This window comes from Halichoerus grypus, chromosome 3, assembly GCF_964656455.1.
Source record: "Halichoerus grypus chromosome 3, mHalGry1.hap1.1, whole genome shotgun sequence".
NCBI lineage: Eukaryota > Metazoa > Chordata > Mammalia > Carnivora > Phocidae > Halichoerus > Halichoerus grypus.
In genome coordinates, this window is record NC_135714.1 from 168,686,240 (window position 1) to 168,699,310 (window position 13,071).

At 47.8% G+C, this 13,071-nt stretch overlaps 1 protein-coding gene across 4 annotated transcripts in view; it reads left to right on the plus strand.

Annotated features, from left to right (window-relative positions):
• Nucleotides 1–6,379, plus strand: part of SH2D4A (SH2 domain containing 4A) — a 60,871-nt gene extending 54,492 nt beyond the window's left edge. For all 4 annotated transcript variants that reach the window (XM_036102379.2, XM_036102382.2, XM_036102381.2 and 1 more), the window contains 2 exons: nt 4,418–4,638; nt 5,132–6,379. In XM_036102379.2, the coding sequence (XP_035958272.2) occupies nt 4,418–4,638; nt 5,132–5,224 (314 nt within the window). In that variant the 3' untranslated portion in view covers nt 5,225–6,379. The remainder of the gene's footprint in view (nt 1–4,417; nt 4,639–5,131) is intronic.
• The last annotated feature ends 6,692 nt before the right edge of the window (nt 6,380–13,071 follow it).

Sequence of the window (13,071 nt, forward strand, 5' to 3'; positions counted from 1 at the left end):
TCTCCTGGCCTGCCTAAGTGACCTGAAGCACATTATGAACTCTCTCTGATGCAGGTTTTGCTCATCTGAGATTTGAGAGTAGGAATGGTACCTGCTTGTCAGGCTGCTCTGAGGATTAAATGAAGTAAGGCACTGTTTGAGGAGTGCCAGGCAAACATTAAGAACTCCATATGCTACTATTATTTGGTTACCTTTCATTTGGTTTTTAAACACATATTTTCCAGATTCTGGACATAGGCCATACAGATGTACACATATAAACAAAGTTAGTGGTGCATCCCTTGTCCCTATACATAACAATGCTCGGACTAGAGGCAATGGCTGCACAGAAGTGTCCCAGAGAAGAAAGTTTCTGGACTGATTATAAGACAGAATTACTCGTCAGACCTTTTCTGGGCATCTTGTAAGTGGCAGGTGCCGAGAGTGTGAAAATAAGTAAGATGTGGTGTTTGCTCTCTACGAGATCACAAGGACGTGGGGCAGGGAGAGACAGTAGAATGTGCTGTGAGTACTCTGATGGAGCTGTGGATGGTACATGCCAGGATGGAGGGGGAGCTAGGGGAGACGTCTCAGGGGGAGGTGGGAACAGGTGCTCAGCAGGTGCAGAGGAACCTTGACTTACTGCTCAGAAAGCTTCATGCTATTGAGTTGCATCTTGGATAATGAATAGGCATTTTCCAGAAGGAAGCTGTGGAGAAGGGCATCCCACTGACCTGCCCTCCTTCTGTAGGGTTGTTGCTGCCACTTGGATTTCCAGTGAGGGCCATGCTAGGGTTTCTGAGTTATTTCAAGTGTCTTAGGGTCTTTTGTGCAACAAAATAGTCCTTCTGGGCCTGTCATGGAGCTCTCCTTTCACTCCAGTGGAGTTTAAAGCTGTGTTGTTGGCCAATATGGTAGCCACTCCACGTATGTGGCTCTTTACACCAAAATTAATTAAAATTAAATAAAACTAAAGGTTGAGTCCCTCAGTAACACTAGCTACATTTCAGGTCCTCAATAGCCACATGTGGCTAATGGCCTCCACATGGCCAGCCCAGGCATTTCCATTGCCACAGAAAATTCTGTTGGATAGCACTGTCCTGGAGCGTGCCCTGGCGTCGTGCAGAGAAAGGAGTGGGACATTTCTCTCTGCTCCCTCTCAACTCCTGCTGTTGTGAACCTCCAGGCTGGGTGGTCAGGCTCTCAGGGGTTGTAGCCAGCTCTGCCCCAGGCTCTTCAAGAGCCAGAAGCAGTCCAGTAAGACCTCGTGCAGTGACATCTGCTTCCTTCTGGACTGTAGTAGTTCTGGCACTCCTGCCCGGATTCAGCTTAAAATAGAGCGGGGCTGGGGGAGGATCTGGCTCATTTCAAAAATGGATGAAGTAAAAGAAAGCTTTTTATTTACCCCTCATCACTAGCACAGAAATCCTGTTGTGAACTCACATAGGCTTAGAGTATGTGTGAAGAGAGCTGGTCAGAGGGAGGTTGCCTGGAGGCGTCACTGCCCTTAGGGAGCTGGATGAAGGCCACTGCTTCAGAATTCTTAGAGTCATGCACCAGGGTAAGGAGATTGCCCAAGTTCACAGCGATTAATACCAGACACTGGATTTGGCCTTTGCAGTCAAGGACTCTCTCTGCAGGCAGACAGAGCTCACTGCTTGGCAGCAATCATAGCCAGGCCTCTCTTCCTTTGATGGAATCGTGACAAATTGTACATGGACAAGTATCATCAGATGAGCCAAAAGAGTGTGCTCTTCAGGAATGATAATCCTGTTGTAAAGCAAAAAGAACAAAGCGTGGTCTCCACAGCACTTCACTTCTGAACCTGCCTTCAGAACCATTGTGTTCGAGTCTCCGTTATGATTTGCCACGAAATCATTTTATTGGGTTCTGGTGTCTCTGGAGATTACACAGTGCCAAGATCTGTGTGTAATGGGTAATAATTACAGTTTGAGAGGCTTTCGGGAAGTTTGGTTTACAGCTACTATCTGACCTGATTTTAGGAGGAATTTAACCTAACTTAACCCAGGTTCAGTTATAATTTTCCAGAATAGCTTTCATTTTAGGAACCTAAATCCATCTGGATAACATGCTGATGTTATAAATTATAACATCTACCCCATCTGTTGAAGTAACTTGGAGTTTCAGAGTTAGGTTGTTGGTAAGTCTGGAAGGAGAGAGAAATCTTTTTTCCAGAATGCTGCTTCTCCTTCACTCACCTCTGAAGGGTAGTTTCAGTGTCAGTGAAAAATATCCCTGGTTTCATAGACAATCAAATACAGAGTCTTGAAACTTCAGTCATGTTTAGTCCCTGGGTAGGCTGGTTACCTGTTGCCTTGTTTCAGATTATGGTTATCATCTGTAATTTATCAGTAGGATCAGGTGTGTTTAAAAAGGTAGACTAGACCAACAGAAGCAGCAGTCCGTATCTGTTGGAGCTTACAGGGGCATCATTTGAGCACCTGAAGTGGACAGTGCCGCAGCTGACCCAAGAGCCTCGCTCACTGTCAGTGGTGCCTACAGTTTCCATTGGCTCGGGTCTCATCAAGGAAAGGGCAGAAAGGTAACCGGAGGTGATGGAGATAATGCGCAGGCATCAGTAACCTTGTTGGGCCTCGATGCTGTAGAGCTGGAGGCCCTAGAAGAGAGGCCATGACTCTTCCGTTTCAGGGATATTTCCTATCTGTGAGTGGGGGGATCTGCCAAGCCTTTGCAACACCCCCAGTTCTTATCCTGGTGTTTCACTGCGGTTGAGCCTCATCGGGGTTGAGCACTGTGACTCTGAAGTGCAGGCTCTGGGGCCTCCTGAAAGGTACATGGGAGAAGAGAAGACAGAGGGCTAGTTGGTTGGTCTTGGCTAGGAGGGAATGGGTGATTTTTTAATCCCCCCCTTATTAAAGGTCTACTTACAAAAAAGAAAATAGAGATGCTTTTAAAAAAAAGATTTATTTATTTGAGAGAGAGCGCAGGTGTGAGAGCAGGGGGTAGGGGCAGAGGGAGAGGAAGAGAGAATCTTAAGCAGATTCCACACTAAGCACAGAGTCCAATGTGGGGCTCGATCTCATGACCCTGAGATCACGACCTGAGCTGAAATCAAGAATGAGACGCTCAACCGACTGCACCACCCAGGCGCCCCAGAAAGCAGCGATGCTTTCATTTGATGTCATACTCTGGATAATTAGGGTTCAATTCTCAATTAACTTTACTAATAACAAGACTAACGGGCTATAATAATCCATCCATTGCCTTTTCACCAGGAGGGTTTTTTTGGGAGGTTCCCTAATAGTAAGATACAGAGTATCACTATGGAGCTAACCATGGAACAGGAGAAGTAAGACCTTCTATCTGCCGAGGTGAAAGGGGTCACTGGGAGAATGCCGCTCCTCCTCCCAAATCCGAGCCCGCTGATTAGGTGAATGACTTCACCATCTCTCCAAGATGTGTTTGTGCACTCTCCATATGTCTCACAACATCACTGATTCATCTGATGAACTACAATAGGAACAAGAAGGGAAATTGGGAATATGAGTCAAACTTCATGAGTTTGGACTAGTTGGGGAAAAGGCTGGTCTGAATTAGTATGAATTCATGAGGCCTCTAAAGTATATATACATATAAAACTTCATATAAATGAAGCTTTATTTTGAATATATGTGAAGACAAACATATAGAAAAATACAAATATATGAGCATATGTATATCCACATATACATATGTGTATATACTTTTATTCCTTTAAATGCCACTGAAGCATCATTTAGGAGTAACTACAGTAGAAAGACTTAATAAACCTGGGTCCCTCCTGGTTCTGTTACTAACTCGCTGACTCCTAGACCAGGCTCCTCAGCTCAGCACTACTGATATTGGGGCTGGATGATTCTTTGTAGTCGAAGCTATCCTACGCACTGTAGGCTGTTTAGCAGCATCCCTGGCCCCTACTCACTGGATACCCATAGGATCCTCTGCCCCTGACAACCAGAAATGTCTCTCAGAGATTTCCAGACATTGTCCTGGTGGAGAACCACTGTTTAAGACCATGTAGGAACATGCTCCAGGCCACAGAGTCCTCATCAATAAACCGAGGAGGACACCTTCCAGTCCCCTCCCAGATCGAACGCTTCCAGGACGCCTGTAAAGGGTCCTACCAGACTCAGAAGCCACCTAACACCTGTGGTGTTATAACTGGGTGCACAGGTGGAAACGTATTCTGAAGGTTAAACACTGACGCTCTCATTTATATTATCCATTGGCTGTTGTCACCTACCCCGCTTGCCCGGTGACCGAATGCCAGATGAGTGATACCGTACTGCATTCTGAAGAAGTCCAAAATGGACTGGAAGTTGCTCTTACTTTTTACTAAACTTTATCCACGCAGCTATATAACTGAAGACAGTTCTGGAAATGATTTGGCTGAAATACCTGCTTTTCTTTCCTGCAGGGATTCTGACATTAAAGAGAGCAAATGAACTTCTGAGCACATGCGTGCCAGGCAGTTTTCTGATCCGTGTCAGTGAAAGGATCAAAGGCTATGCCCTGTCCTATCTGTCTGAGGATGGCTGTAAGCATTTCCTCATAGATGCCTCTACGGACTCCTACAGCTTCCTGGGCGTGGACCGGCTGCGGCACACCACCCTGGCAGCGCTGGTGGACTATCACAAGGTGAACCGGTGTCCAGGCTGAATCTGCTCTGTGAATGGGTGTCCTGCAGCAGCTTTAGCAATGAAAGGCAGTTACAAGAAGAAGGATTGAGATGAGTAACGGGGGGATTAGTCTTTGATAATTCTTCCGGATAATCAGGATTCTTAATTGCATTTCCTTTATCAGTGAACCTAGTTCCTCCTCAGATACTCAGGGAGAAGGCGCTGGGGCAGAGAATGGAGGAGATGCTCAAAGTCTGTGCACACACTGATCGCATCTGAGACCACTCTTAGTGAGAACTCAAGCCCGGGAGGGAAAAAGAATATATGGCAATTTGCAGATGAGAAAATCTCTTTTAAGATTGCCATAAACCAATAAAGCTTCACGTAAATCAAGGGCAAACAAGAAGTTATGTACTCTGAGGAGGCAGGGAAGGGCATGACGTTCTTATTTCTACTGTCTTAACAACCTGCCCACCCACAGCCCAGCCTGATCTCTGCCTTCTGATTCACAGGAGGAACCCATAACTTCCCTGGGGAAAGAGCTCCTTCTCTACCCCTGCGGTCAGCAGGACGAGCCGCCCGACTACCTGGAGCTCTTTGAGTGACAGCCTCCATCGTGTCATCCTGCCCCTTCCAGCTGGGCTTTCCTCTGGGTAAACGCTGCTGAAATAGACCTTTGTGTGAGAAGCCAAAGTTAGGCCGCAGCAGAGCCAACACTGATCAAGGCGAGTGTCCTTGGAGCCCCGTGGAAACCTCTCTTCTGCACAAATGCTGGCGTTCTCTTAACAGAGAAAATTACCTCTGCATCCTATTCACTCCAAAAGTAAAGGGAGATGATCCCCAGTTCCAGCAACTACATGAAGGATACAACCGTAATGATGTATATAAAATGAACACAGAAGAAATTGAAACCTTTTAGGAATTAAGGCGTACTTCAAAAACCAGTAGCTCCTGTCAACTATTTTATGACCTCTACACTCCCTCTTTGCATCATTTCGCAATGTCTCAGGATTGTGTTTGTGTTTAAGTTCCATGTTGGCTTTGGGGAACTGGCGGAAAAGGCTTCACTGGTGGTTGAACCAACGCTGCAAACACACTTCATTTATTATGCATGTTGGAACCAGGATGTAAGGAAGAGACATAGAAAAACAAAACTTGGGAATGTAAATTGAATGAGGAGTTAAAACTGAGGAGGAGAGGCTTACCGTGTCAGGAAATACTCGGATGGTAGGGGAGTGAGCGAAGAGCTGTGAGCATTTCCTCGTCCTGGAGGACAGCACGGGGCTCGCCCTGCGACCCTGGCTCGGTGGGAGAGCACACCAGGAAGGGTGAGGCCCGCGCACTCGCGAGGTGCTGACAGCCCAGCGCGGAGAGCGAGCCGTTGCAGTACTGCTTGTTCTGGGTTGGATGGTGTCCCCAGGAAGATAGGTTGAAGTCCTAAACCCTGGTACCTGTGAATGTGACGTTAGTTGGGAAAAGGGTCTTTGCCGATGTGATCAAGTGAAGATGAGTTGCTACTGGATTCAGTGGACCCTCCATCCAAGGACAGGCGTCCTTATAAGGAGAGAGGGCTTGGGAAACAGACCCGCAGAGGTGAGGCGGCCATGGGAAGCCAGGGAATGCCAAGGAGTGCTGGCCACCCCCACAAGCCAGGATCCTCCCCGGAGCTTTAGAGGGGAATGTGGCCTTGCTGACACCTTGGTTTCAGACTTCGAGCCTCCAGATCTGTAAGAGAATAAATTTCTGTTGTCTTAAGCCACTGAGTTTGTGGTCATCTGTTACAGCCGCCCTCGCAAACTCACACAGAAGTTCGTGTCATGACAGAACCTGATGGGTGTTGTGTCCCATTTGTGGCTACGTGGCCTGTGCTCCTGAGAAGGAAGGAAGAGGGGAGAGGAGAGGGAGCTCCCCGCCGGCTCTGTTCCATTCTGGGATGCAGGTTTGCTCAGGCAGGAATCTTATGCCCACTGCATCCGTACCCCTCCCCCCACCCCCGCCAGCAACTCTCGGGCCAGCCCAGCAAGGGGGACGCCTCTGGGCAGTGACCACGGGTGCTCTGGACCAGAGAGTCGTCCTCTGGGAAGATGGAGGCTGGCTTGTACTCCAGGCCTATCCCTGCCTCAGCAGTTTTTCAAAGGAGCAGACATTGTGGCAGTTTATTCATGAGGTTGTTGGTTGTGTAACACACTCACAGACCCTATAAAATGTAACCAGAGAAGAGGGTGGGGTACGTGTGTGTATGTGTGAGTGTGTATGGGTGTATGTGTGTGCTCTCATGAGAAAGTTTTTAAACACAGATCACTGTGAAGTGTTACCTGAAATGTCCCACGTGTTTCTATAGTCTGAACGACAACTGTCAATGAGACATTTGTCCAAGAGGACCTGTCTTTAGCTGTCATTTCTAACTGTGATTCAACAGCCATGACATTTTAGAATTGCAAAGACCACACAGGACCCATATCTTCCCACCATTAGCTCTCTGAACTTCAGTTTTCACTTCTAATAAAAAAAGGTATTTTTTTAGTTGAGGTGTACTTGACATTTAACATTAAATTAGTTTCAGGTGTACAACATAACGATTTGACATGTGAAATGTTTGACTGTGAAATGATCACCACTATAAGTCTGTCATCCATCACCTTAAAAAGTTACGAAATTTTTTTTCTTCTGATAACTTTTAAGATCTACTAGCAACTTTTAAATATGCACTCTAGCATTATCCACTACAATCACCATGCTGTACATCCCCATGACTTATTTATTTTATAACTGCAAGTCTGTACCTCTTGACCCCCTTCACCCACTTTGCCCACCACCCCAACCCTCCTTCCCTATGGCAACCACCAATCTGTTCTCTGTATCTATGAGTTTGGCTTGGTTTGTTTGTTGTTTAGATTGCACATATAAGTGAAACCATAGGGTATTTGTCTCTCTCTGACTTATTTCACTTTGCATAACACCATCAAGGTCCATCCGTGTTGCAAATGGCAAGATCTCATTCTTTTTTATGGCCGAGTAATATTCCATTGTATATATATATATATATATATATATATATATATACCACCTCTTTTTATCCATTCATCTGTTGATGGACACCGAGGTTGCTTCCATTATCTTGGCTACTGTAAATAATGCTGCAGCGAACCTAGGCGTGCATGTATCTTTTCGAATTGGTATTTCTGTTTTCTTTGGATAAATACCCAGAAGTAGAATTGCTGGGTCATATGGTAGTTCTATTTTAATTAAAAGAAGGTGCTTTTACTAGCTGATTTTTATTAATTTCATCCAGTTCTGAAATCTTATGGTTCTGTAATGAATAGAAAAGTACCCTGTAGTCACTAATCGTTATGAAGACATATGATTCCAGCATCACCCTCTGTCTAAAATTATTTTGGAGGAAATAAGTACAGTCATATCCAGATATAATGACACTAAGTAACATCCTACTGTGGGATGACTTAGTAAACGGGAAATGACCTGACTGAATTAACCTAATAGTACAAGGGGGAGCAGATCTGAGTTCTGTACGTTTTATCCTGTTGGTTATTAATATTCAGAGGAATAAACTGTCCATTGTTTGATGATATGATGGCCAGCAGTGCTACTTGAAATTCTTAGGGAAGGAGAATGGTACAGAATTCAGAAAGTGATTAAAACCAAATGGGGTTGGGGCACCTGGGTGGCTCAGTCATTAAGCGTCTGCCTTCGGCTCAGGTCCTGATCCCAGGGTCCTGGGATCGAGCCCCGCATCGGGCTCCCTGCTGAGCAACGAGCTTGCTTCTCCCTCTCCCACTCCCCCTGCTTGTATTCCATCTCTTGCTGTCTCTCTTTGTCTGTCAAATAAATAAATAAAGATTTAAAAAAAAAAAAAACAAATGGGGCTGAGGAAGCCTGAATTCTCATCGTAGCTCAGCTATTAGATGCAGTCCCCCTATGTCTGACCCTAGTTATGGCCTAAGGCGAGGACATCCAAACCCTCTTAGGTTGCCTCAACAAGCCCAGCCCCCTGGGCTGCCTACGGTTTCTTGGTCTAAGGTGTTCCTCTCCTGTTACTGTCCAGGTTCCAGCCCCAAGCACTCCAATCTGCCTTCCTCTTTGGGACTGTGCACAAATGCCTCTCACTGCCCACGTTGATTCTTTTCTTTCTCAACTCCCTCAATAAGATTCTAGAATCTCCTCTTACAGTCATCCCAGACTCTCTGGCTGCCACCCCCCTCCTGCCAGACCCTCACAATCATTAACCCCCAATCAGGTCACCCCTAAGGACCCTGGTTCTGGTCTCCTACTCTACCCCTCTTTTGGAGGATGCACACAGAAGTTACTTTGTTCCTCAGTGTCACCAGCAGAGCTAAGCAACGCCAAGAAGTATTAGTGGGCCCAAAACTTCTGCCAAGAAAAGGAAAAACACAGGGAGAGTTAAGAAGAAAAAGGATCAAGAAAAAGAAAAAGTAAAAATGGGGCATGGACAGGTCACTTAAAATATCTTAGGGGCATTTCTATCAAAATTGCCTATCTTAGCTACACTTTGGAATGAACCGTCCTTTTAAGTATAAACTAATGGCATGTGCTCATGTGGCACAAAATATGCTTTTAGATTAAAAAAAGGAAAGAATTCATGGCCAAAAGTTCTGCAGTGGCCACTTCCCGCAGAGGCCTGGAGTTCAGCACGTGTGACGGGCCTCACACGCAGAATCCTCGGGACGCCTGCCATTTGACACACAGGACACAAAGATGTTACAGGGGTGTGTGGCTGTGTCTCCACGGGGCCTCTGGGCTTCCCTTCTTGCCGAGAACATGGTAAATATGTTCAGACTGCATCCCACTGGTCTTTCTTTCAGAAGGCAAGTTTCTACAGTTACATCTTTTAAAGAAGACATCCGTTCGACTTGCACTTTCCCTTCCTCAGGAGTGGCCACAGATCTTACTTCCAGGTCTCCCCTCTGCTTTCCATTTTTGTAATCTCATCGTTTTCCTCTCTCCCTGCTTTCCTGCTGTATTTCCGAGAGCTTCTCATCTCCTTCCCTTCCGCATCACAGACTCGCACACAGACACGCAGTGTGAATTCTGCTCTCACTGCGTCCACTGTGGACGCGGGCATTCTATTTCCTGTGTACTTGCTATGCTTCCTTCTGGCCTCTGCCGGATCCTCACGCTTCCTACTGCTGTCCCGGTTGAAAATGCTCAGGAGCCTTACAGGGCAAAAGTGCTCTTTCTACTGTGTGGTAAAAACACATTGGTCATGAGTGAGCTCAGTGCAGTAGAAAGTCTAGCAGGTTTGGGTTTGGATCCTGGCTACATCACTAACCAGCAGTGTGGGCTTTTTTTTTCTTTTTTAAGATTATTTATTTATTCATTTGAGAGAGAGAGAGAGAGCACCAGTCAGAGGGAGAGGGAGAAGAAGACACCCCACTGAACAGGGTTTCCCGAGGCGGGGCTCAATCCCAAGACCCTGGGATCGTGACCTGAGCCAAAGGCAGACGTTTAACCGAGCCACTCAGGTGCCCCCTAGCTGTGTGGAATTTTAAAAGAAAAACAATAGTAAGCCTGTCTGAGCTTCAGCTCTCAAACAGGAGTGACTCAAGTCACCCACTGGATTCTGAGGCTTAGAAAAGAAGAAGTATGTAAAGTCTCTCGGGTCCAACAAAGCCGGGATTTATGCACTCCATGCTCCTCTGTTATGAACTCAGCTTATATAACCCATGGGCTGTGTATACCAATGGCCCATTTGCTTTCTGGGATGAATTTTCAGGGGGAAAGGGAAGCTTTTAGAGTGAGGGATATAATAGGGAATCACACAATAAATTAGCCAATTGAAATGGCTTGCAGAGAGATGGCTATCTTAGTCTGGATTAGAAATGGCAGATAGAGGGCATGCTCTTTTTTTTTTAAAGGTTTTATTTATTTATTTGACAGAGAGAGACACAGCGAGAGAGGGAACACAAGCAGGGGGAGTGGGAGAGTGAGAAGCAGGCCTCCCGCAGAGCAGGGAGCCCGATGCGGGGCTCAATCCCAGGACCCTGGGATCATGACCTGAGCCGAAGGCAGACGCCTAACGACTGAGCCACCCAGGTGCCCCTCTTTTTTTTTTTTTTTAAGACTTTATTTATTTGACAGAGAAAGACAGCTAGAGAGGAAACACAAGCAGGAGTGAGTGGGAGAGGGAGAAGCAGGCTCCTGGCTGAGCAGGGAGCCCGATGCGGGGCTCGATCCCAGGACCCTGAGATCATGACCTGAGCTGAAGGCAGATGCTTAACGACTGAGCCACCCAGGTGCCCCGAGGGCATGCTCTTAATGTTGAATTTTGACAACCCCGAAGTTAGCAGGGGCCAGCCTTTACCCAAAATTGGTCATCGACAAATTGATTCAGTTGTTCGGGAATTCCTGATCACAAATCCCCAAGAATTTGCCTGCCTTTTTGACCAGAAGATTTACCACAACCCCAGATCCCTCTGGGATTATCTCTGCTTTGTCTCCCAAATAGGTCAGGCAGAACCAGTGGTAACCCAGACTGCCGGGGATTGGGGGGAAGCCCCTGCCACCCTGGTCAGTCTAAATCAACTTTTGTTTTCCTTTAGCTGAAAGGATGTTCCTTCACGAAGTCTTCCTTCCAGCTGAGTCCAGGTCCCGGTAACCCTCCACCACACCGCGCCTCCACAACCAAACCGCATGCGCTTGCTTCACCCTCTCTCTTGCCGGTGCTCCGGGTGGTGGACTCTGGACACACCACTCTGCTGCTGCTCACAGCCCCACACACTGTACGGGTGACTTTTACACGGCTCTCTGAGGCTCATGACTGGAAAAAAGAACAAGTAGTTAAATACATTCTCCCTTCTGCCTTTCTTTGAATGTAACTTGAGGGTTTTGCTGTTTGTTTTCCATTTTTTTAAATTTATTTTTCTTAACTGTTTCAAATGAGGTTTCACATCGTAGCAGGCCAGGTGAGGATGACCTCCTAAAAAAAAATTTAATAGTTGCAGTTCTTTCAACACTGGGGTTGGTGGGGGGGTGCTCTGGGAGCAGATTGGGGTGGGGTTAGAAACGGGGGGGCAGGGGGTGTTAACAGCTGAGGAGGAGGGAGTAGCGAGCTGAAGCCCTGACCCTCAGGTGGATGAGGAGTAAGTGCCCCGCCTGGGTGCCGCCTGGAGTGGGCAGGCTGGCTGCGCAGTCAGCCACCAAAGGACACTTGGTGGGTCTTGGGCAGAGGTCGCCGAGGGTGGCCTGGCCCTCCCTGAGCCTCGGGGTGACTGGATGACAGGCAGAGACGGCTTCTGTCCTTGGAGACAGACTCCCCTGGAAGAGCCGTGGAGGCAGACTCAGGCCCGGGGCACGTGCAAAGGATCGAGAGAACATTTTCTGTGTGTTGGAAAAAACCGCCACCCAACCTCTGCGCCCCCACCCGCTGGCACGGTCCCCATGGTTTTTGGCTGTCGCAGCACAAGCACTGAGTTCTGCCAGGAGAAACAGCTTTGAATTTCAAATATAAAGCTAATCAGAATATGGATCACACAAAGCTGCCAGTTATTTGATGGGTGTTGGGAGTAAAATACACCCACCGGCTCACGGACCGCCCAGGGGCATTATCTCTGATCAGCAATTCTCAGAAACAACGTCAAATCTTTTTCAAAAGGCGAGTATTCCCACCTGCTCTCCCGTCCCATTCAAGGCAGCCTTTAAGTCCAAGGCCTTGGGCATACAGAGGCCACACAGAGGTCCGGGAAGGCGGCTTCCAGGGCTTCAGAGCCCCCAGCCGCAGGGGATTACAGAGCCGCTAGAGGGAGGCAGCTCTGTGCCTTCTGTGTTCCCGGATCACAGGGTTTTCTTTCACCGGCAGGGGATTCTCGGGTGGGCTGAAGAGCAGAGCAACGGTGGGAAATTGAGGCACAAGAGAACAGACTCTGGACTCGCTGGAAGCCAAAGCTCCCTTCTCTACCCCCTCCCCCTGACCTTCAAGCCCTCTGGGGCTGGCGGTAGGACAGGGTGGTAACGGGTGAGCCTGAAGCCAGCCACTTTCCGACCCAGGCCTCTGAGCGAGCTCCTTACGGTTTCCGCACCTGGGAGGGGATTACCTGCTTTAGCTCGGTGGCGTCTGTACAGACGGCGCCCGGCTCTGCACCTGACCTGGGAGACCTCGGACGCTCCTCAGCCGCCTAGGGGGTCATCGACACCAGATTACCGAGCGTGGAACTTAAGGACGAAATGATCCGTTATATGTTACATTCCTAGTTACCCTTCTTCAGATGGACTGAACTTGTTTTCAGAATGACAGAAGTAGAGGACGACGGTGCCCATGTGGTGGGTCCACGACCTCTAATGTGCACCCCATGCCGGCCCCACAGGTGCTGGCTGTGCTGCGGAGCGTCGGCGGCTGGGAACGCGGACCTGGTGTTGCGTAGCGATAGCTGGCTGTGATACCCGCTGCAAGCCCGACGGGTCCTAACGTTGCGGGAAA